At 41.9% G+C, this 25,729-nt stretch overlaps 1 protein-coding gene across 4 annotated transcripts in view; it reads left to right on the top strand.

Moving 5' to 3' along the window:
* The window catches only part of SASH1 (SAM and SH3 domain containing 1), a 194,909-nt gene that overhangs the window by 81,142 nt on the left and 88,038 nt on the right, over window positions 1-25,729 (top strand). For all 4 annotated transcript variants that reach the window (XM_076333888.1, XM_076333887.1, XM_076333889.1 and 1 more), the window contains exon 2: window positions 16,508-16,636. In XM_076333888.1, coding sequence (XP_076190003.1) covers window positions 16,508-16,636 — 129 coding nt within the window. The remainder of the gene's footprint in view (window positions 1-16,507; window positions 16,637-25,729) is intronic.

The raw sequence follows: 25,729 nt of genomic DNA, 5'->3' as shown, positions 1-25,729 counted from the left end.
GTAACCCCAGTCTAACTCGATGGAGGAAAAAATGGGTTTGAGAGCACTTATCATGAGAGCTCATTGCACCGTGGTGGCACTGTTAAAAGTTCTTTCAGTGAGTGTACATCCACAGCTGGAGCTTGGGTGAAAACAGGTGCTACGGCTGATTGCGTAGCATTACATTGCACTTCAGGAAAAAGGCATTTTAGGCTTTTAAGGTGTTTTGCTTGCCAGAATATCATCTTACCGGTCATAATATATACCTCTAGATATGTCATTGCTGTAGAATCTGTGGGTTTTATGCATTTACAACTGGGGAGATGTTTGAATGTTTGTGTTCTGACTGTGTTTATAAATCTCTGTTTATCTGTATCTGTTACAGTTCTGAAACGCGTTCATCCTCTTCGGATTTTGTGCTTTCAGTCTTCCAGCAGGAGCTTCCCGCATATTCCAATGCAGCTGAAAGGGTTTTTTACACCAGAAGTTTCTAGTGCAGTCCTAGGGATGGAGTGCAAATTGAAGATAGTTATTTTCTACTGCTAAATTGAGGCTAATCTCTTTTCAACATCCCTGTTAGACATATTTCATATTGTTATCAATATGACTGCATAGACTTAAATGTAGCCTTCAGTTATACAGAATAATTTTTAATACCTGTTAGAGTTTTGGAGCTTTCAGTGGCTGGCCAGCTTAGTGTAGCAGCTCTGAAAGCTGATGATAAATGCTTTGCGTTTAAACTGAAACGTATACTCTGTGAGGATGAAAATAAGAAAAATCCTGGTTTATACATAAGTGTATTTGTATTCATACGTAATATGCACCACAACTTGGAGGTTGTGATTTCCACTCCATTATTAGGCTTCTTTCCCACCTTAGAATTCATAAATAACCATTGTAAAACGGGAAAAGGCGGGGGCAGACTGCACGGTTTATGTCAGTCGTGGTTTCTGTCTTCAAGTTTCCATCTTCAAGATGACTATATGTTTATGCTTCGAAAAGTCCATGCTTCCGAGTGTGTTGTGGGAATATATCATGTTTTATACAGATGTGGGGGAGAACAGATTTCCGTGTGCAACATTTTATCAGAGGACTAATAAAGATACTGTATTTCAAAACCAAAAAAACTGGTAAGGTGAGGAAATTCCTAGCTGAGCAAAGAATCAAAAGGTCATGGTCAACTGTCGCGCTGGGGATACCACGACACACAGCAGTTGATGGGCAGTGGAACAGGGATGTTAGTGCCCGTGGCACTAAGCCATGTCGGCCGGTTTCTGACCTGTTCTTCATTGGATTTACATGATGCTTCATGTCAGACTGAGGACTGATTAGGCTCAGAACAGGTATTTGCTTTTTGATGTATCTCTGGCATGTAAATGTTGGGGTTTTTTTTTTTCAGCATAGCAAACACAGTGGGGGATCCTCACCACAGAAGCTTGTTTGTGTTCCTGCTTTCCCTGAGGTCACTTGCGATTTGCCACTGATTTTGGTGGAAGCAAGAGCAGGCTGCGCGCAGGCTGCTTATACCCCTTGAAAAATGTTGGCAGCAGAGGTAGCTCCGGGTACCACAGTGAAGGTACCGGCTGGAGCACTGGTGTGGCTGCAACAGCAGGCATCTCTCTCTTCCCCCACTGGATGCGTTTCCTTAGGTCTGTCTGTTTTCATTTCACTGGAGAAAAAGGGCTGAGTAAAGGCAGATTTCCTGCTGGCGGAGCATGTTGTGAGTCTTCATACATTGCAAATTCTTTGGACGTTTTTCTCTGTGTTTTTACATACCATACTTCTCTAAAGTTTCTCTGAGGTCATGTTTTCCTTATGGAGGAAAGTGGCAAATTCCTGGTGTCCGTTCTTAATTATCCAAATTTCTCTGTCAGTGTTCCAGCTTGTATGTGGAAGTTCCCACCTTGCTTGCTGTGCACTGTACAAATAAAAATTGAAAGATGCCTATTTTTCATTGTATTTTATTTTGTGATGATGTGTCCCGTTCATTGTTTGGAGAGGTTTGGGGGAGGGTCTGTTTTATGTCTTCTTTCATCAGTGGAGTCTGCTTAGTTGTAGGTAGTGCAAAATGGTTGTCGGTCCTTAAAAATTCTGTTTGCCTCTTTAATTATGGAGTCCTTTATTCTGAGTGTTTTGCAATGAGGCACGAAATGGAGTCTAATCCTGTGTCATCCCTCTCCACTGTGGTGGTGAGTTCTGTTGTGTACCGAATTGAAGGGATACTGGGATGTGTCAGGTCAGTGAGGTATATTGTTTCTTGCTTAGCCCAGATACAGCAATGTATTGTTTAGATTTTGTGTCCGGGAGTGAGTATATACATGCAGATGGATAAACTTTGTAAAACCTAAGCTTTGCATGATAGCTATCTAAACTCAGGAAGTTAACAGAGAACATAAGGTCAAGGACTTAATCAAAATATTGGCATGACGATGAAGAATAGCTTCATACCACATATGGTGTGTGTTCGTGCATAAATGAGAAGGGAAAGGGATGCTTCTGTATATCCTTGTTACAGACCTAGTCATGATGAGTCTCACTGGGTTTGGTCAGTGTGGAGGTTGAGTTCCTAATGGCCAAAATTGAGAGGAAGGAAAGAGGTGGATGTTCTCAATGTTGCTTTTTCTCTCTGATAGAACGGTACTTTCTTCAAGTAGTCTTTGCCAAGTTACTTGTGGTTTTTAATCCTCGTCTCAAATGTACTTAGAATACAAAAGATTGTACAAATTTTCATTTTTCAGCTGCCAAACCTAATTACAACTACTGCAAAATGCTTACAGATAGTTATTTGTTTTGTAAACTGCCATGAAAAAGAGAGGGGAGGGGGTTAAAAAGGTATTGTTAGCTGCTCTCTGGCCCTTCTGCCTTAGGTAGATCTGTTGCTGTGCGGGTTTGAGCAGTTTAAAAAAAAAAAAAAAGCAATGAGTTGTTTTTTCTCCATACTCATGCCTCTCTCAGGAAAATACCTCTCATATAAAGAGGAAATGGAAGATGACAAGGGATGGAGGTGCAGTGACTCTGTATCCAGAATTGTTTTTCTGTGGCTAGAAAAGTGAAAAGAGTCCCAGCTGAGAAGAATGACTTGCAATTGTTAGGAAGAGGGATTTTAGGAGGATCATGTGAAAGGAAGAATTGCTGCCTTCATGGCAGGAAATGGCTGGAGCACGCACCAGGACCTTGGCAGGGGAAGGTCAGCACGCAGGCTGGCTTCGGGGAGGCCCAGAGGAGGTGGCTGAACAGCGTGGACAGGCAGGGAGCACGTGGGAAGTAAATAATGGAGGTTTAAGCCTGGTTCAGAAATGGGAGGGCTCGCTTCAGGCACTGAGTAGGGATATCAGAGGGCAAAGTAAGCCTTCCTTCGTTGGTTGCACCTTGGTTTGTTTGGTTTTTGCTTAAAGACAAATACAGACTGTAGGTGGGTAACTGTTAATGTGCATGAGTCATGTGAAATTAGACCATTCAGGTATTGCCAGTAGATGCTTCGAATGGGTAATTTGTAGCAGAGGGCTGGTTAGCTAAAACAGGCCAAGGATGAGAGCGCAATTTACTGTTTTGCTAGAGAGAGTCTGATGCCCTGATTCCCTGTTCACACATAACTCATTCTGAACCAGCCTTTGGGTTTCGGGTTGTACCTCTCAAGCTTTGAAGAGATCTCCACATCTGAAAACATGTGATTCTCCTTTGTCCTTGAGAGAGTCATACAGCAAAATCTTTGTTTCCCTTCAAGTCCTGATTCTTTATGCATGAGGCAGCTTATTTACTGTAATAATTTGATTTGAAACTGATAACGGTGCATACTGTGAAAAGTGGTGTAACATCTTCCTTTTGCTCAGGGAGCTCCCTGCTGTTTTTGTGGCACTTCAGATGCATCCTGGTATGTACGTTGTCCTGCCGTTCTTGCTGGGTTCATGGTTTTGTGTTCCCTGAGACCGTAGTCTCTTCTTTCATCTTAGAAGCAGAGTCTGTGAGGAGACTCCTTCCATCTGAGACTTCCTTCTCGTATTACAGTCACTTTTACAGCTAGGTGAGATGTTTTTCTTTGGCGTGACAAATGGTTAGTTAGCGGGATGCTCTCCTTCTGATATTCAAGTTGCTATGCATTGAGAAGTTGCTCAAGTGAGAACTTAGCTTACCTTCCAAGTCCAAGTGTCTTTACCTACAGTTGTTGTCTTTCAACCTGTGGTTCGGGGCCTTGGGTCGGTCAGAACCAGCTATTGGGTTTTGAAGAGACACACAATTTTTTGCGAGCTTTATTGACACTGGGGTTCTGCCAGCTCCTGCTTTTTGTGATCTCTTTACCCCCGTGGGCCTCTTTAAATTGTTTCATGCTTCAGCTCGAGGTGCATCTCTGTGATGTGCAACACTTGAGTAATGCATTCAGTCTACAGTAAAAGCAACATCTATTATCGGTGGGCAGAGCCACTGGACTGACAGCACCCACAGGCTTAAGCACTTCCTTGAAACAAGCTCGTAGCATCCTGCTTACTGGGGAGCTCCTGTAAGTAATAAATTGCATGTTGCCCCTTCAGAGAAATACGTGCTTGAAACACTTGGGAGATACGGCAACCACACAGTTGTTCAAGCCCAGACTCTGTAGGATTTGCTCTGTAGGTAAGCAGAAATATTTCTCTTTTATTTGGGTAAGAGGCCTATTTAGCCTAATTGGGAAGAGCTTTGGCAATGATGAAGCAATATGAGCACACAGGAACGCAAAAAGCCCATCTTCACTGTACACAGATAAAGGGAAATGAGCAAATAAAATATGAGATCCCAGAGCAGAAAGGATTATAAACTGGCAAGAGATGGAGTTCTTATTGCTAGGTTGATATCCCTAATTGATATAAACATGAAGCCCTGTGCAGTCTGTGGTAGTTAAAAGATACGCATCTAAATAATATTTAAATGGATTCTTGCATTTTTAAGACCCACTAGAGTGTAATTGTATTCAACTTAATTAAATGAACTGAAACCCCCTGATAACTGTGCATTACTGCTCCTAAATAAAACACTCTCCAAACAGACTTCAAGATGCTTAGTTAAGGCGATAAAACCCCTGAGCCCAGCACCGTGAATTTTTGCATGAGCAGCTTTATTTTTAGTTAATCTGTATGCTACCTGCAGTGGTTGAGAGTGTGTGTTTACAGGGCCATACCTCTGCTAAAGTCAAAAGCTGAGGCTTCACTGAAGTGCTTCAGGGCAGAGTCAGTCTTTCTGGTTTTACATTATTTGTATGAATGTGGGATGTCTACTTAAGCTAGCTTATTAATGCCACCAAAGAGCGGGAACCCCTCTGTGCCTGTGCCAGCGGTGGGCACCTGGCCCCTGCAGAAGCAAGGGTTTCTGGGGGGAGCATGGGCAGACGGGTTGGGGGGGCCTGGGTGAGGGGGGGCCTGGGCGCAGCTTGCTTATGTGAGCTACAGGAAACCATTTCTTCTGCTGCTAAGATTACATGGGGAAAGATGGATTGCTGCCATGCTCAATTACGGTTGTTTCCTTTCCTGGTAAAAGACGGCCCGTCAGGAAGCGGTAAGAGTGAAGGCGAGGTTAGTCCCTGGGTACGCAGAAGTGTTGGGTGTATCCTCCAGGCTGCAAGCTGCTGAATTTCTAGCAGGAAAAAAAATGAAAGAATAGCAGAGTTTGAGAAAGCAGTTTAAATGTCGACGTTCTGGTTTTCCACAGCTGACAGCTACGCTGCCCTCTGTGCTTGCAGCCGTAAATCAAGGGCTGCGTCTCTGGGGCACACAGTACCCTGTACCGCTGGGCACAGCAACCAGGATAACTAATTTCTGTATCTACTCCCAAAACAGAGAAGAGACCCTATTGCACCTTGGTGTGCAGAGCAGTATTTTTTCAGGCTTTGTAAAACTGGATTTTGGGGTGAAGGCAGATACTCCAAGATTCCCTTTCCAAAACCTTCACATGGACAGCAGGAGAGTGCCTCTCTCTTGGAAGTAAGCCTCTTAAATGGCACTTGGAGGAATAAGTAATGGTGCTTACTGTCATACCCAACTTCGTAGTAGTGTAGTAGCATTTCTAAATGTCGGGATGCTCATTGCTGAGCTTGGTGCTGCATGAATAAAGGCGCAGTGCTGCCCCATACATAGCTCTTGCCATGTAAGTGCAGATGAGGCGATAGGCTCGTCCAGCCAGAAGAAACCTGGGGTGACTGTGTCCCCCCCGGGCTTTCCTGGGCGCTGGCTTCCCTGCAGAGCGGGAGAGGGCTGTGCTCTCTCCTCCGCTCTCTGGTAATGGTAGCTGGGGGGGAAGGTCCCTGTGCACGATTCAGCTGCTGAGGTGGTGAGAAATTAGGGAAGGCATGGAGAGCTCTCCTCCTTTATCGGTGCATTCCCGAAGCCAGTACCACCAGATTTCAGTGGGCTGGGGGAAGCTGCAGTCCTTCGGGAAGGCCAGGCAGGAGACCTGTTCAGGATCTCAGGCCTGGCTCTCGAAAAGGGTGGGGGGAAAAACCCCAAACCCAGAGAAGTAGAAATAAAGGGGTGAGGGGAGCACAGTGGTACACTGAAGAAGCAGGGGAAAGGGGCAGGGGGAACAGAGAAAGAAGGGTAAGAAGTTTCTTGGAGTGAACTTTCCTTTTCCTGGGCAAGGTATGTCCTGCTTGTGCCAAACTGTCCTGGTGAAAAGCATAGCAAAGTTTAAGATAAAGATGGTTATTCTTACTACTGGGATGCTTGGAAAAATATATGAGTAGGGAGGAACAAAGGTCAGAGTAGGTACTTGTCGCTGTCAGTTTCTATACAGCACCTAGCACAAGGCAGAATGAAATACCATTTCTTCCACAAAAAAATTACAGATTGTAAGAGCTTCTTAGTGTCGGGGGGGAAAAAGAAAAATAAACACTTCATAGGCCAAAACAAATTTAGTGCATTTTATTTGGAGAAACTATTTAGGGACCACCAAATTGGATAAAGAATTATTTTACTAAACAAGCAATTGTTTTGCCTTGAGTATTGTGGTGACAGTTATGTATATGCCCCTTATGCATATACCTGTTAGGAACCGATGTATATTGTGTCTCAGGCAAGAATTAACTTGCGCAGTAAATATGTAGGGTATAAGGTGCTATAAAGGTTTTGCTGCCATGTGTTGATGCAATAGAGATTCACAAATCCAAAGTTCAGTAAGTGCTTTCCTTACTGTTTTATGGTGTTGATAAGGTACTCCATTTAAAGGATAAAAGGATTAGGTTAGAATAAAATCCCATCTAGGAGCAGAATGTTAGTGTACCAGTAGATGGTATTAATATTTTGGATATCGTTCATGTATGGAGGTTGACTTATAGACAAATAGAGTTGCAAAACCAGTAGAAAAATAATTGCCTATTCCTAAAATAAAATCAGCCTTTGAATACTTCTCAGCATACTCCTAAGAGTATGTTCACAGTGAAACCCTTATTTTACAGTAGTTTCTAACTTTTTTTCCCCTCAGTTGAAAACGAAACCAGAATTTCATACAGCGGAATCATTGTTAAATAGGATTTCAGTGCCTTTTGGTTCATTGACTTAGATTAGTGCATTTTATTGTGTTTCACCAATATGTCCATCTATGAGGGAATGCTCCTTAGCGATTACTGCTATAAAGTAGAAATTGGTTTTGAATGTGCTTTTTGTAGTAAAACTTGGACATAAACATGACCAAAGTTTGCATTCTCTGAATCTACCATGCAACTTCAGCACCTTGGGAAATACTGTAACCCCCACTTGCTGAGCTTACGCAGTTGTCCTGAGATACTGTTGTCTTCTCCATTTGTTTTGTCTTTAAATATCCAATTTTTTTTTTTTCTTTACATGTTTTCTGTTTGTTTTTTCCAGGCTACTATTTTAATGAGTTGCTCCCACCTCAGTTATGTAGACCCAAACAGTCATAGAAGACTTGTTTTTGTCATATTGTATTACTACTATATATAAAGAAAAGATATGAATTTTAGTGAGACCTCTGTCACTATTACAGTTGATATGGCCAGCTCACTGAGATAAAGATTTATTTCATCATCTACTCAAGATGTTTGGCTTTTGCATATCTATTTCCTTAGACTTGTAACTTAACTCAAACAGGAAGCCACCCCATAACATATGCTAAACTTCCCGATTCTGAAACAAGAAATTCATCTCCATCTCCTTAATGGTGCTTTAATCACATATATGTTCATTTCTTAACTCTTGCCATTCTTCTGTTTACCATTTGTTTCTGCTCCAGCTGTCAGGATAGAAGCCCACTGCAGCTGGCGTCCATGAAGAGACACATTTCTACTCAATTTGAGAAAAAGTCTCAGAAAACACAGCATGCAAAAGGAGGAGGCAGTGAGAGCAAGGGAAACAAAAACTAATGAGAGGTGATGTCAGGTGCAGCTATTACATGGTTTAAGGAGTTGTTAACTCACTCTGCTTTACAAGCTGGCAATGATAACCTGTGCCTGACTGCTGACCAGCCTGGAGGGTAGTGGTGGCCTGGCAGGTATCAGAGCAGACAAGAGTTTTGAGTTACATTTTGATGAGCTTGGTGCAGATCACCTTGGGGAAAGAAGGATAGAAGATAATATACACTTATTAGGGAAGCTGGACATTAAGGGTGCTTTGAACTAACTTTTCATGAATAAAATTTGCATGCAATCTTGTCTGTCAAGATAATGAGCATGTGAAAGAGCTGGTTCTACTTGTGATAAATACCCACTTTTTAAGTATGTTGGAATGTACATTTGCATAGATAGAACTTTTTCGTTAGCATGCATATATATACACACACACACATATTTTTATTTTTTACATGGAGGACTTCCTTGGTTGCATGCCAGAGAGAGGGATCCCAGTAGTGTGCTTTCAAATTGATTTTAATTTACAAAGGGAAAAACATAAATCACATTCAGAGTGCTTTTCCAGACACGCTTTGTTACACGTTCTTGACAAAGACTTCAAGGCTTTACAGTGAAAAGTGAGGGGGGAAAAATGATGGTGCTGATGGTGAAGGAAGCACTTTATTTGCAGAATTTTGGAAAGGGGGAGAGTTCGTTTTGATGTAAAGGTAGGGCAAGGTTACATATGTATTAGAAAAAGGTTACATATCCGTGTGGTTTAATACAAGGTTTCTGGGTCTAGAGTGAAGGCTCTGAACTCAGTGAGCTGTATTTCAGATAACTGCTGCAAAAGCTTTTCTATCATTGTGCATTCTGCTTATTGTACAGAATCTAGAACTGTTTTAACCATGCTGCAGAGAGCTTGACACAGTTTTATTAGATCTATTTTTGTGACTCTGTAACGTCGCATAGCTTAATGACTCAACCCTCAGATGCCATAAAAATTAATGGAAAGTCTTCCATTGAATTGGTCTGATCTGTATGTTCTCTTTGTTCTCGCAGTGTCCAGCTATAGAGAGGTCAAGGGAACCATGACAACCCTTCAGCATCCTCTAAAATAGCTGTTCTCAATATAAAAATGTCATGACTTCTGCACTGAGTATTTTATGCCTTCCGCTGAATATCAAGGCAAGCGCTGGGTTGCCTGGCCTCGCGCTTCTGTCTCATTCACATTTCTGACCCTGCTGACTGTCAAGACAGACTTTGAACCTGTCACTTCATGGATAGTGTAATTGTTACTTCTGCTGAATGGAAGATTGTCCTTTCCGAGCCCTAGGAAAAGAAGGGAACATTTCTCTAGCAGCTTGTTGGGTTTATTTTTAATGGCAACCATTTTGAAGCTGAGCCAGAAGGCAAAACATCAGCCTTATTCCTGGCAGAAATACATTGCTAGCAAGGGACAGGTAAGAGGGTCGGAAATGTGTTACAGATACAATTATCTTGAAGCTCTGCAGGTTTTCCTACGGATGGCTGTCCTCATCGTGCGAGTCTGTATTGCTGTAGCAAGTTGAGACGTAAGCCCTAGCCAGAGAGGTACACGCAGATTGAACTCTTCTGTTTTGAAAAGGTTTGGATCTGATTTAAAACTGCCTCCTTAGAAAGAACTGTGGAAGAACATGAAATACAGTGTGTCTCTCAGATTAATCACCTGAAGCCTGAATTCATGTATTAGTATATTTTGCAGTGCAGGAAGGTAGGTTGCCAGCCCGAGGTTGCCTAGGGAAGGATGCACAAGTTTCTCGAGCTTCCATGAGCCCGCATTGGGGAAAATATCTAAAAAGGACTCGTATCTTTCTTAAAGTTGTCCCATGAAAATCTGAGCATCCCTTGCTTTCTAGGTAAGGTAGTTCTGCTTAACTTTAAACATCTTGTAGGGTGTTTGCTATGTAGATGAAGTCCTGTTGAAAACAGTGTATTTATTAGGCACAAACGTGTTTCCCTTCAGCAGATGTTCTCATTTCACCACTTTTTTGGTCCCTCCTCCCTCTTACCCCTCTCCTCTCCCCTCCCCAAACAAGCCTGTTTGCTCTGGCCCACGTTCTGGCTTTCGTTTATGTACTTCTTACAGCTATCCAAACCAAAGGTATTATTGAAATGCAGGGTCGTGTTCCGCAAATTTTTGGTAGGCGTCCCTGTTAAGATCCAACTGCCAGAAGTAAGCTGCTAATGTTTACAGTGACTCTCCACACAGTAGTCCTGTGTTTCAGGCACGGAAATGGATTTTTTTCTCATCTTGGGCTGTGAAGGTCAAAAACATGCCTTTGCCAGGGCATGATTGCAAAGCGTTGTGAAAGAGCATCTTCCCTTTGCCTGTGCTCTTTCCACATACATTTATACTTTAACAGTAAAAAGTCAGATTCCCCCCCCAGTTTCTGACCTGTTCCCAACCTCCCAGTTTATGCACGTGCTGTGGCCATAGCTGGAGTGGTTTTTAAGTTAGGAACTTGTATAGCTGCACTGTGTGCTGTAATCTGCATTGCCATGTGCAGATGGAGACCCATCTGTCTTGCTGACCAAACGGGCTTGTAGCGTGCGCATCTTTTTTTATGTTTCTGAGATTCATGCAGTTAAATGAATTTCACTCAGTGGCTTGGAGAGTGAGCACATATATCTGATAATCAAGTCCTCTTTCCTGACATTCCTAACATCTGCTGGAATAGGAGGAGGATATGCTGGAATACGCAGTTTTGTAATAGATTTTTCAGAGTCTGAGGTAGAAAAGTACACGCTCCAATGGTTGTATTTTTGGTAGCTTTTTCTAAAACTCTTATTCTGCATGGAAATTTATGCAGAAAGTATGTATGCTGTGCCAGTGCCTAGCGTTTAGGTCCATATGCAGGTTCAGGAAATGTGTATGTTACTTAGCAAAGTCCATTATTCCTCCTTAGCTAATAGTGTTCTTATTTTATTACTATTATTAAAATATGGATGTATTTTTACTTAATTTTACTGCCAGCAGAGCTCTCTGACAAAACATTTTTCTCCTTTACACTTTCAGATGTCAAATACAAAGGATTCTGCCAGCGTGTTAAACTAACTGATGTGCAGTGACCGATAAATCCTAACTTTATAATAAGTGTCAAATTATTCCAACTTTTCTTTGTAGTCACTCCATTAACAGGAATCCCGACGGATTCCTTCGGTATTCACATGCATATCAGAACTAATTCTCTGGGAATTCCAGGGCAATTCATCATTTACTCTGTGTTTTATGATGACAAAAAATGTTGCATGCATACATTATAAGATGGAAATTTAGCAACACGCTTGACAACTGAAAATAGAAATCTGAGATAACTTCTGTTTTCGTTAAAATATTTTATTAAATCTTCATTTTAGGGTTAACCCTTTAAAACTAGTGGGTTGTTTACTTTTCTGGCTATCAGACTATTTTATGGGAAGGTCTCAGGCAGTAGTAAAGTCTTAGGAGAAACATGTTGTAACTTTTTATGGATACAGTAAAGCATTTCAGGAATGGTATTTCTGCTCAATATTTGTGTTGCTTACGAATTTTTTCCACCAGAGAAGATCTGTGGGTTTATGTAGCTGGAACATTACAATTTGTATGGCAATAAACACAACTGGTGCAAAGCAGTCTTCATGGTAAGGCTTTGCTTAACTGTTAAATTTGTAACAAAATGAGAGAGAGTTTATTATGAGGTCTTGGTTTTAAAAATATTACTGACCTAAAGCAGTTAAGAGCACATCAGTGGCTACTGTATTACAGCTATCTCAGTAAGAATAAATTCGAAAGCTGTGTCTTTTTTCATTACTCACATAAGCTGTTTCAAATATGGGACCCGTCTACATCAAAATGGGACACAGTGGCACATAACTGAAGGCTTATTATAAATTGCATTGTCTTACTATTTTTGGTATCAAACAACTGTATGCTTTTTCCTACCTGTGAAACTAAAATGGCAGTCCACGTTTGTTTAGACCCTGTTGTATTAGTATGGGAATCAAACCCACAATGTAGGGCTATTAATAAGGAAGAGAGGAATGAACAAGCTGATGGGTTTAGACTTTTATTTCTATTATCTTACAAATCTGCTAGGTTTTGGCTTGCATATGAAAGCAAGAAAGTAAAAGGAACTTATAAAAATTAACATTGGCTCTTATTCTTTATGCATCAGAGTGAAGTATTTTTAAAATATTATTACTTATGAATGCTTTTATTGTTCTATTTTATTAATAAAATGCTAGGGTTTTTTTAAAACATTTTGGACAATTCCTTTGACTCTGTGCTTTGTAAGGGAATGAATGACTTCTCAAGCTGGAGCTAAAGTTTTGCATATGAATATTTTTAAAATACTCAACTTGAAAACAAAATAGAAATACAAAGCACACTGGTGGTGATTTTATGTGAAACAGTTTAGAACTGTTTGGAGAAGTTGGGGGGTCAATTTAATGAATAGATAGACAAAATGCCATAGTACAAAATTCATCTTTTGATTAGTTGTACTTGTGGTTTGATGATATCTAAAGTAGGTCCTCTAGGCCATTATCAGTGCAGTAGAAAAATGAAGCATCTTCTTTTTTTTTTTTTTTTTTTTTTAGTTTTGCCATGTTTTTAATAGTACTTGAAGAATAAAAGAGGAGGATGGAGATAACTATATGTAGGGATAAAATTTGAGGTAATATAAATCAGATATATGATCCTTTGTTAAGTTATGACATTGTTTCCTTATATATAACATGGGTGTGAAATACTTGCATCTTTGGCTTGGGTTGATTTGCGTATCTGTGTTTCTTTTTTGACAAAAGCAGTGCTTTCTGGATACCCGCACGCATAAACTCATAAAAGAAGCTCTTTGCCCCAGAGACAAATGGTTCAAACGTCATCTTCCACTACAACTTCCTGGCAAGCTGAGATGTAAATGCAAATGTTTGTATTTTTGTTCATTTTTTGAAGCTTGAGACTTCAAACCCCAAAGCTGTCCGCATCTAGTTGGGAGGTTGCTTACCGCTTTTGTGGAGCGGTTAACTTGTAAAGCTAGCTGCCCTCAGTCTGGTAACCCAGTAAAAGCAGGGTTGCAAGGAGTATGTGTTTCGGTTATCAATTCTCATCTCTAAGATCTTGTGGTGTTTCTGTTCCTTCATCTTTTTTTGGATGTTAAGCTTGCTTTCACACAGGACTGGTCTTCCCTGGAGAGCTGGCATGAGCTGTATTTGGAGCATAGCCCCTAATTTGAGTCCCAAGCATTGACAACAATCCCTTCTGTCAGTCAGTCAGGCTGGTGCCTGCAGCTCAACTTCTCTGGACGTTGCGGCACTGGCGGACTGGGTCGCTTGTGAATAGGCCTTTCTTTGCAGCCACGTGCTCGCTGGCGGTGGGGCCACCCGCGTTCTGCAGGCTTTAACTGGGGGGCTGCAATCGAGCTAATTTTGCTCTAGGGACAGTCACAAGCCTTCAGCCTTGTAGAGGCCACCTTTAAAAAAAAAAGTGCAGGGAACTGCACGCCAACATAAGTGAAAAATGAGCATTTGTTCAGCTTGGTTTGATCTGTTGTGCAGTACCATTGCTATCCTGCGAGCAGCCCGTGACCACGGACCTGAGGAGTGTGGGTGTGGGAAGGTCCGTGGAGGAGTGCTGGAGCATGCTGCGATCCTCACCTCGGCTCTGCCTGGCTCTCAGCTGCGCTGAAATTCACATGATGTGTTTGGGTTTGGAATATATCACTCAGTTTCAGAGTCATGACTTTACCTTCACAAGTTGCACCTATTTCTGAGCAGGTTTACTACATGAAATTTAACGGTTTCCAGAATTGAGAAAATATCTGATAAAGTAAATAGGCAGATTTCATATTGTTCTAATAAAATGATGTTTTGCCATCTTGCCCTTCTATCGGTACTGTTTCCAGCTTCTATACTCTTAACTGGCAAAGCTTATCAAGGAATAAACAGACTCTGTCTGGAGAAGACAGTTCAAAGTGGGAATTTTTGGTAACCTGTAGAGAGGGATGTTTGTTAGGACAGAGTGGCTGGGCTTCAGATGTCACGTTGTCTCTTTGGAAGTCATACAGGTTTTCTTATTGCCTGCAACAGCGAGCAAATGAAGGTTAAGTTTTGGGGTTGCTTTTTCTGTTTGGGGTTCATTTTCCTCCCCAGCACTGCCACACTAGTTATCCCTGCTGAGTGTGCAAACCTTGTGAAAGCAGCTCGTTGTGCGCATGGGATCAGCAAGCACGCCCTCAGCCACTGGAAGAGTGTCTAGTTGCGCAAGCAGATGTGTGGAGCTTCTTCCCCAGCTTGTTGGGAAGTGATGGATGGCAAGGAGGTGGCTGGAGGAAGACGTATGCTCGCTGCCCGCTGAGCAGGTAGCGCTGCTGCTCCGGTAGAAAGGCAGGGTAGCACTGTCGCGCTCTCAAAGATGCCATTGTTTTGTCCTCGTAAACTACGCACTTGCTTAGTGGTGTGGAAAGTTGTTTGTCCGAAGCTCTGGAAAGCCTGAAGTTCCCAGAAGTGTATTTGCACTGAGGAGCCCGATCTTTGAGCGTTTGAAGCACCTTCCATTTGAGATCTTTGGCAGGTTGAGAGACAGGAAATACAGTTAAAAAATACATAGGTATGTATGGAGGAGGGTGTGGGTATTGATATATATTTAGTGTAGTTATTTTGCTTCTGCTGCTCCAACAAGTGACATGCGAGTTGTTTTCCACCAGTACTGTACACAGTAGTTTTAAGAAACTGTAAGCTGTTCTGAATTTTGGGAACGTGAACTCTACAGAATTTCCTGGGGAATTTGAGATACCTGTTGCGCATGTGGAATTGCACTTTAAAAAAGTAGAGAGTGTGTTTCACAGAGTCTGAGGTTTAATAGGCTTTCACTTTGATTTAAACTGAAATGTTTTTTCCAATTCTCTGGAAGTAACACTTCATGAAAATGGATCTGCCTCTTCAGCATAGTCAAGAACCCTGAGAGCAGGACCACATACTTACTTCCAAATGGCAACAGCTTCACTAAGGTGTGGTTTCTAATTAAAAGGTTTCCTCCTAGCTCGTATGCTAAAACTCGGCATTGCAACTTATGTATATTATTACCATAATTATTTTAAAATGATTTCTCAATTGCTTAGTTTTTTCTTAATAGTCAAGACATAATTTTATGTTTATATGCGTTGCATCTATTAACAGCAACAATGAAATAACACTCTGCAGTGTATTCTTGTTCTTCTCTCAGAACAAGCACAGTGTAGATTGTTACCTTTTAAAGAATGTATACAATAACATAAATGCTCTTTCATAAATTAGACAAATAGAGAAACAAAATTACTGTATCCCATCTTTTGGACCTATTTTAAGTGTGTGCATACTGTACCAAAAAAATCATTAATTCACCGTACCCATCCCCTCGCCCGGCCCTCCTATGGCATACGTATCTGAAGTTTAGAAGGATTTCTCATGCCACTTAAAATCCGGCTTGTTTTTTGTTTTCTTTTGTTTTCCTTATTTATCCATCATTTAAAAAGTATGAATTTTGACTGTAATTAACAGATGATTACAATTAGATTCCTGGCTATAGCCATGTTATTAACAGGGTAGCAATCCTGCCTAGCAAAGCAGATGTTTGGGACTGAGCAAACCATGTTTCCGCCTCCAGTGTGTCTTAAAAGACCAACTGGCAGAGTGTCTTTGTGGGTGGCATAAACTCGCCTGTTAAAGTCATTTGGCTGGAATTGTTTGCAGTCTGGCTGATTGTGCTTATAAGCAAGAAGTTTAGTGTTTTGAATTGTTGTTAGTCATTGTCAAGGAAAGCAGGGCTACACCGAAGTAAGTAAGGTCAGTGAAACATATGTAATGACTGGTTATTGGATGAGTGGGCAGCTGCTTGGGAGAACCAGATGGAATATGTATATATGTGGGTGGGAGGGAATTGAGGCAGATAGTGCCTGTTCCTCTGCTGTGCATTGCTGTCCCTGCCTTCTCTCTCTGTGTAGGAATTAGCAAGGACCCACCTGTTTCTGAAGAGCTACTGTGGTACTGCAGTTCCCAACTGTTCTTGCGTGTTCAGGGCTAAGGATTAAGGGGATGACCCAAGAGCTGTGTGCTGGACGTGCTGCAGGGAGAGGGACTCCCTCAAAATTGTGGTGTTTCCTTTAAATTAGAATTCTAAAATTGATTAATGTCTTTTCTTTCTCTTTTTCTTTGTGTCCACCATAGGATGGGTCACTGGGAAATATTGATGATCTGGCACAGCAGTATGCAGACTACTATAACACCTGCTTCACAGATGTGTGTGAGAGGATGGAAGAGCTGCGCAAACGGAGGGTTTCCCAAGACCTTGACATGGTATGTAGAGAAGTTATGACTTTATTAACAAATGATTGCCATTCATGCCCCAGATGAAGAATCAATATTTCAGCTTGAAGAGTTCTACCCAGGGAAATAACTATATGTGATTGTGTTCACACACACAAACGTTTCAGCCAACTCAATTAAACACTTGGAAATGAGCAGGATTAGTTTTTTCTAGGTATTTGTTATGATTCATTAAGCCTTGGAGTCTGCATTTCTTAGTTGTTCTTTAATTAGAGTACTTTTTTGCTTGCACACATTTGCTTGCAAACCTCAACTCTTGGAGGCAAGATAGCGTCTGACGAAAGCATCGTTTCCTTGCTTCAAGATGCTCCCAGTGTGAACACAATGAAACTGTGTGCTGTTTTTCAGTTGCACTGTACAAACCGTTAAAGTATTGCTTCTCAGAACTCCAAGGTGGAAATACTCATTTCAGGCTCCCAAATGTAAGCAATCTTCATTTTTGTGAACCTTTTTCCATTATTACACGTTACAGAACCTGTAGCGGGAGACGTTGAGTCACCGAGTCCTTCAGGCTGGAAGGGACCTCAGGAGGTCTCTAATCCAACCTTCGGCTCAAAGCAGTGTCAGCACTGAGTTCAAACCATGTTGCTCAGGACTTTATCTGATTGGGTTTGAAGACCTCCAAGGATGAAGGCTTTGCAGCCTGTCTGAGCAACCTGTTGTACTGCTTCACTGTCTTCATAGTGAACTTTTCTTTCTTCCTGATACTCTATGAGATACCCCCCATGGCAATTTATACCTGTTGTCTCTCATTCTCATGCCATGCACCACTGTGAAGAACCAGGCTCCATCTTTTTGATAACCTCCCCATAGGTACCAGCAGGTTGCCAGTAGGTCTCCTCGAAGCTGTCTTTTCTCCAAGCTGAATCTCCCAGCTCTTCTTGCAGGGCAAGGGCTCAAGTCCTTGAGCACCTTGGTGCCCCTCCCCTGGAGTTACTCAAGTTTATCAACGCCTGCCTAGCACACAGGACTGCAGAGCCAGAGGTGGTGGTCCAAGCATGGCCTGACAGGTGCCAGGGAAAGGGAAAGAATTTCTTCCCTCTATCTCCTGGCTACACTGCTGTTGACACAGTGTGGAATGCTGCTGGCTGTCATTGCTGCCCGGGCACGCTGCTGGCTCATGCTAAGCCTGCTGTCCCCCAGGCCTTTACTGCAGAGTAGGCTGGCCCAGCCAGTCAGTCCCCAGCCTGTGCTGGTGCATGGGCTCACTCTTCCTCAGGAGCAGGACTTTGCATTTGTCCAAGTTGAATTTCATGAGGTTCCTGCCAGGCCACTCTGAATGGCAGCCCTGCCTTCAAGCGTATTGACTGCAGCCCGAGGTGGGCATCATCCATTACCTTGACAGGGGTACCCTCAATTTCCTCCTCGGGTATCTAACAGGATAGGCCCCGGCACTACTCTGCTTGTAACTGGCCTCCAAGTATGGCACATTAAGCACTACTCTTAAAGCCCAGCTAGCCAGTTTTTTGCCCATTCAGTTGTGTAGACTCCCTGGGGAGTCCCACTTTAGCCAAAACTGATCTATATGCAGATCATCCCCATATCTCATTTTTGTTAGGTTTAAGAAGGAACATTTTAGGAGGCCTGTCACAAAAACATCATGTATTTTTCGCTTGTTGGACAATTTCCTTAGTCTGTAACATTAGTAAATGTTTGTCACTACTTAGGGTATGTATGTATGTATTACTGATTGCTGTGCTTTTTTTCATTGTAAACTTCTTCATTAGTTTTCATAACATTCATAAAGATCATCTGTGACAGAGAAAAAAGTTTTTAGGTCTTTTTGTTAGGTCTTCAGTGTTAAGTTTGTGTTTCCCAACAGTATCGTATGTTTTTACATACAGACTTACAGATATTTCCTTCAAGTCTTTTCTTGCAGAAAATGGGTTACTGGAGGAATTATTTTTTTGTCACTTATGGTTTTGCTGTGGTGGCTTTTGTGTAACGTATACAGAAACTCATAACCAAAGTATGGTTAATACCTCTACTGAGGCACAGCGCTGTGGCAGAGCCAGCATGGGATCTGATCATAGTTCTGCAGTTCCTCTACAAGATCAAATCCTTTAAGATGAATTCGGGAGCTGAAGTTGTGTAATTTTGTCTTCTACCTTTGCTTTCCCAGATCCTAATGCTGACTAGCAGCAAGGAGTGGTTTGTGTCCTTTCTCTAGCAGCTGTACCTGATGACATGGATTACTTAAGGTTACTTTCTTTCTTCTTGTGATTCCAATTTAGCAACTGAGAGGCTTCCAGAGCTTGTACAGACTACAAACTTCAGTTGCACAATGAACAGCTGCAGGATCAAGGCAGAGAGAGTCATCTCCTCCGCCCCACTGAAGTTTGCTAGTTCCTTCTTTATTTTTAAATGAAAAAAAAAAAAAATCAAATGTATTTTGCAGATCTATTGCTGCCAAGAAGTTCCAAGTGTTAAACAAAAGGTTATTGCAGGAAATCCCTTTGTAGACAGACCCTTGAGGCTTCTGTGCAAAGAAGCTGGTGGCACAGAATTGTGGTTCCTGTGAAAACCTCCACGCTCAGCATACCTGGTATTCTGGGTAGATGGTGGCAGCAATGAAAACCCCCTTTCCTGGCACTCTTGGAAGGCAGCTCCTGTGCTGGGTAATGAAGCGTGTCTTATGGCGGGGGAGGACTGCCTTCCATTTAGACAGATGGGCCTAATTTGGCTCCCTTCACTTCCGAAGCTGCAGAAGCCAGGCTGGGGAAAGCCATGTGAGCTTAATTAACTTGCATCAAAGGTGCAGAGCTTCACACTGGTTTAAATAGATGTGAGCTAACCCAAGACAGACCAGTGAGTGATTCACTAGCTCATTCTGCTCAAGAGAAGCTACAGTCAGAGAAAGCGGCTGTGTGAAAAAACATCCTGGAGATTCCTCTTCAGTGGCTCTCATATTGGGTTTGCTCACTCTAGTTAGTCCAGTGATGACTTCTTGAACTGTCAGGTCAGAGAGAAGATATTGCAATTGAAAATGAAATTAGTGCTCAATTTTTGCTACGTCCATCACCACTATAATATGGTTTCTGGACATCAGATAGCCGTTCTGCTGATAACACATGAGACTATAGATATTAGCTCGCTTCCACAACAACAGCATCCAAACAGCGCTGACTGCAGCTGAAACTTGCTCGCATTAATAAGTAGGCAGGCTTGACTTAGGTACACGGGAAATGGCCATGTTGACTAGAATGCATTTTCAGTGTGATAGAGTAGTATGCCTGTTTATAATCTGCTGGAGAAACAAGTTGGTTTAAACAGCAGAATTGCTAAAGAGACTGCAAAAGTACTAATGTGAAAGATAGAACAGAAGAGCGACTCATTTGTTGTGATGTTTTTCCTCTCTTTACAGCTTGAGGAAAGGTAGTATATTTGCAGAGGTTTTGGAATAGCGAATGGGGAGTAACGCTGGGGGAAATGCCAGCTTCATAGCATATCCCAGATGTGCTATGACAGCAAAATATATGCACCAGATAGCAAATATATGCAGCCCCAAAATTATTATGCACCAATATTATTGGGCTGTTAGTCTAGCCTGGCTTTGCTCTGCTGTACGTTGCTCTCCTAGCAGGGGTGAGGAGGGACAGGGCTGTCTATATATCCTCTCTTCTCAGCAGTGGGGTCATGCCAGAGCTGGAGGTGGGCAGTTCTTCAGCTCTCCCACCCCCTGCCTCTGCCGATGGTCTTCTCCCTCTCTTTAGCAAAGTGCTAGAACAGAGCAGAGCTCGTATGTATGCAGTGCTAGTGCAAATTTCCAGGGTTTTGCTGGAGTGAAGGTTACTGAATCATGAGAGGGGGTGTACCATAGGATAAACCCAACCCCTGTGCTGAGATCAGGTCTACATGAGGAATAAGGGGGCGAGGGGGAGAGTCTCTGTTGACAGCTATCTCAAAGCTACAGATCTCATGTGCAAAAAATTTCATAAAGCAAAAGGTATTGGGATACATCTTTAGATTTTATAACCATGAAGGATCAGGCAATCAGCAGCTGTGATAGAGCTGGGAGACTGCAACTTGATTTTTGGATGGTGGTTCTGATGTCTTCCTCTGAAATGCAGTATGAGTGATAAATAATACGTAGCAGAAACATGAAAGGCCAAAGATAGGTTTGGAGCTGCTTTTACTGAATGCTCTGAACAAAGAGAAAGAGTGGGTCACCCCAGGGGTCGAAGCGTCCTCTAAAAGTTGCACAGAGGGGCTGTGTCAGGAGGGGCAGTGTACTAACAAAGAAGTGCCTGGGCTGGCAGAGCTTTGCCAGGAACATGTATTTAACGCGGGCTCGCTCACATTGCCCTTTGTAGTGTTTCCACTGGAAGGACAGAAATATGAACTGTTTATTGCTGCTTCTGTACACTGTGAAATAATTTTAAGCTGTTTGGGAGCAAGTGTTGATACCTCGATTGTATTTTGTACTTTCTAATCAGCTCTCCAACCTTTCCTATCAGACCATGGCCATTTCAGTCTGGATATCCTGCTCTGGAGTTGAATTTTTAAAGAAATCAGTTGGTAAAATTGTTTGGGAGAGCAGCATATCTTGTAAGAAAACAGTAGCTGCAGATGGAGCAGAACACAGAGTATTTTTCCAAATGGTAGTGCCGTCAAGGATTGTTAGTTGTCCCTAACCACGTTAACTGCTTTTTGCATTTGGAATTTTGCCTCTGTTTTTGTAATGGAGAATGTGCTTGGGTTTGGACATTAACGTTTGCGAACAGCATGGGAGTTGCCCACATTTCCTAGCATTTGGCCTATTGCTGTGCACCATGTGGCTTTTTGGCTGAGGAAGAACTGCAGTCGGAGTAGATATAGTGGGTTTTCAGGCTGATAATGGATGTATCACTGGTAATATTGAGCTGGACATCTGCTAAAATGCAGTTACGGCCAGAAAAGTGACTCTGTGAGGATGGCACCTTGTTACTGCGCGTATCTGCTTCCTTTGTGTCTTTGGGATCATATCTGCCTGGCTCGCTGACAAACCCAGGTTCGCCTTGCCTGTCAGCAGGGCAGGACAGCATTGATATAGCTGTGAAAGAGCAAACTGCATTCTGTTGTCACATCCGTCACTGACAGCAGCCAGCTAACTGCTGCTGCCAAGGTCTGTATTGTAGCTGATGATCTTGAAGTCAAAGAACAGCTTGAGGTTTTCTGATGAACTCTGACAGCTATGGTTGTGGCACTGAGAAGTTGCACTAATCTTTTGACTTGTAAATTACATAAATTTAAAATGAATGCCACTGGAAAGCTATAAGGCACACAAGTATACCCTTTTTTTTTTCCCCCTCCATCCATTTAATTAATTTCAATGTGTAAAAGGGGAAGTGTTCAGAATCTCTCTATATACATGGTGGTAAAGTACAGTGCATGTTTTTGACAAATTGACTTGCCTAATCCCATGTGTTTTTACAGTACCTGCACATGTACAGATGTGAAGTCAGAAAATAGAAACGAACACGAAACCAACATAAGTTTCTTGCCTTGCTGCCCGACATGCGTGTAGTCCTTATAGGTCTTGGCTGTGCATGGTTTTGAAAGGTGCTCAGCAGCCAGTTGTTTGGTCACAAATGGAGTTGACCATCTAGACAATGTCATCACACATAAATGGTATGTGTCCAGCAAGGCAGAGTGGAGGAAAAGTGGCACAAGTAGAGTAATTAGTAATTTGAGTGATAGAGTAATTAAGCTTTAGCCTTTTTAGAGGTGTATTTGGCTGATACTGTACTGCTGGCTGGCGATATCGTAAAACTACTTGAGAAACTAGCCAACCTGCACTACAGGACACTAAAATACCCAGAACCGTTGCAGTCAGTGATTGATGTGTATTTAAGAAATCTCCGTGGGAGTTAGCCACCGAAGCTGGAGTTGTGATGCTGAACATCTTTGTGGGATCTGCCTGTGCCTGCACTATAGCTGGCTCTAGCCATGTCCGCTATTCTTTGCATCTTACATACATTAAAATCTCAGAATCCTAAAATAGACTGCTTATTCCCTGACATGAAACGATCAGCTGTGCTTTGCAAATGCAATACTGGCTGCTTTTACCTTTGTCCTGAGAGGACACTTCTATATCTTGCTGGAACAGGATCCCACTGTTTTGTTTTGTCTTGCTGGCTGCGAGGGGCCCTCCAAAGTATAAACAACATCTGAGTTGGATTAAAAAGGTATCTACAGCGCAAAAAAAGAGCTGGAGAACACACAGATAAGACTTCCTAAATTTTGGAGAGTTTCCAGGCCTTATCAGGCAGACACACAAAAGAAAGTAGCAGTAAAAGACATGGACTTTCAAGCATTATTTTTTTTTTCTCCAGTATAGCTTGAAATGGAGGGGGTTTTGCCTGAATATGAGGTGCATAAAGTAGATGTACATAGAACATATGTAATAGAGATTTACTATGTGTGCAGTCTCAGTCTCTCAACATTTTAGGCTTTATCTCCATAAGTTAAATTCATACTAATTTTTTCACCATTAATGGAGCTTTTCAAAGGTAGACACAATGGACATTCTGGAACAGACGGGCTATCTTTAGTGTCTCATGTATCACACACCAAGACAGCAAAGGCATTTAAATACAGAGCTAGCATTAAGTAGGAAAATAAAGCAAGGCTTGTTCCATACACAGCAAAGTGAATACTGTTCTTAAAACAGTTCTTAGTCCTCTTAGTACTAGCAGACTAAGTAAAAATCTCTTAACTTTCTGTAAGCTAATGATCTCCTGCAGTCTCACCATTGTTTTTGTTGGAAGCCTGTTTATGAATAATCCCTTGAGCAAAATCTGTTTATAGGCTGGAGACTCAGCAGACTGCACAGCTATGGTGGTTTGGGTGACCTTATCTTCCTTTCATACGTTTGGAGGGTCCTTGCTTTTTGGAACAGGATCTTCAGTTTAACACTTCTGGTCTTCTGAAAATGTTTGTGTTTTTGGCAACGTCAGTGTTATGGGAAGAACAGGTTGTCAAAGGTAATTGTTATTTTTTCTGAACTGGTAATACTGTTATGAATAAAATAATATGTTATAAATAGAAAAGATAACTCGCTTTTGGTAGTCTGACTGGTAATTGTGGAGCGGAGAAATTCTTAGTGTTATAAATCTTTTTCTAGCCATTCTTAATCTTTTAGCATCATCTGTAGTTATTTTCTTGTCCCTTTACATTCAGCAGGACTCTTACTTTGAACCTAAGATCTGTTGAATGTATTCTTACTGTGCTGTTCTTTTATCCTAGGAGCAGTGTGTATCTGCTGGAACTGACAGACTAGATTTGTATTAACTCTGTGATTTAATCTCATCGGAGCCTGAGGACTTTGGGGGGAGGGGGGAATTGGTTGACTAACTTCAGCTCCCTTTGTGTATTCTTTTTTTTCCTTTCTCCCCTCTGAGTTTAAAAGTGACAGCAAAAATGGAAATGTAAAGCATCACGCTATCTGGACCATTAGGTAAATTTCATTACAAAGGATACGATTGTTAAAAAAGAAAGCAAATTAAATTGTCATTTAAGAAGGTGCATCTCTGAGGGGAAAAAACGCAACAGAAAAAAACCAACCAAACAAAACCCAAAACACCCAAAGTCTGTGGTGAACAGTTTCTGTGGCGTGCAGCCCAGCTTGCCATTCACATATTACTAGAAGAATTCCAAAATACCCAGCTGAGTGGCATTACTCTGGGAAGGACAGCAATGTGTATTGGCTGGGTCAGAGGAGTGTCAGACTTTTGTAATGCGGTAGCAGCTAAACCAACAGAAGAATGAACCTAGAAGGTGTAATGTCTTGTATTCAGATTACTCCTCTTTGTCCTTGTATAGCTTCAGCCTGACTCCCCAGGCAGCCTCTATGTACCCTCCTTCCGTTCCTCAACCACCGCTATCCAGTCCATCTATGGGTACTGAAGATGGCTGACGGCAACTTCAGATGTCAAGTAATTGTTGCACTAGCTTGCACTTCTAAGTCCTTGGGTAGAGGAACACCACCCTGGGTCCTCAAGGAATGGTAAGGATATTGCTCAAGACAGAAGTCTTGAAGTTAGTGAGGTATTCAAAAACTGCACTTCTAAGATCCGTAACAGCCTTGCAGGTCATCTGGGAAAACAAACAGGTCTTAATCAAGAATAAATTAAGAGCATGTTGTGATGAGAATGAGAAACACATCATAAGTATTTGTGCACATCTGGATGTGCTTTGGAACGTCTGTTTCTCCGCAGCAGAAGGACGCTCCTCCAACAAAGATGCCCAGAGGAAGGCAGGCTTCCATCTGCGAATTCAAAGGGGTTGGTTTCTCTCTCTCTTTTTTTTTTCTTTTTTTTTTTTGCCAGCCTGGCCCTGCTCTTCATGATGTAGGTTCTGATGTTGCACAGCTACTCTCCTTTGATCTCTCCATGCTCTATCTTCCCTGTGTTGTGTAGGTTTCCTGTTTCAGCAGGGTTGCCTGAAGCACACAGAGAAATGCTCCGTTTCAAAGAAGATGGTCTGTGAATTTTGTGTTTGAAGGAGAACTCAAGCAGTTTGAAGAGATGTGATTTCTTTGGTGATTGATCAACCTGTTTTCCACAAAATAATAAAAAGGAATGGCTATCAGCTGGAACCCCCTCCTCCTGACTCCCATATGTCATATCCCTCTTGATTTATATTTGTAAGTTTTCCCCAACAGTTTAGATTGCAGCTATATCTTAAATAAGGAAATGAAGTAATTTGGGATTACTACATCCACGTTTTCCCTTCCTTTTTGGCTCTGCAAGCAAATTGAGTCGGGGAAGGCAATAAGCCTATAAAAATGTACGTATGAAAATGAATGGGTAATATTTTGCAAAAGGATTCAATTTCAGTACCTCATCAGAGGGATGAATTTCTTGTGTTGCTGGACATGATGAACAAAATCAGTCATGGATTAGAAACTAATTAAAGAAGAAAGACTTGAAATGATTAGCAAAATTTGGAATTCATGAGTTCCTTACAAAACACATACTGGTAACTTTTTGGTTTACGTCTGTGTCTTTTGCTTGTTGCTGTTGAAGTTCCTGATAAGACCACAGTTACAATCATTTGGTTTAGGCTCCATGTGAAAATAGT

Source organism: Aptenodytes patagonicus, chromosome 3 (genome assembly GCF_965638725.1).
Source record: "Aptenodytes patagonicus chromosome 3, bAptPat1.pri.cur, whole genome shotgun sequence".
Lineage (NCBI taxonomy): Eukaryota > Metazoa > Chordata > Aves > Sphenisciformes > Spheniscidae > Aptenodytes > Aptenodytes patagonicus.
The sequence above is the reverse complement of the archived record's forward strand: the minus strand, read 5'-3'. Positions and strand labels throughout refer to the sequence as shown.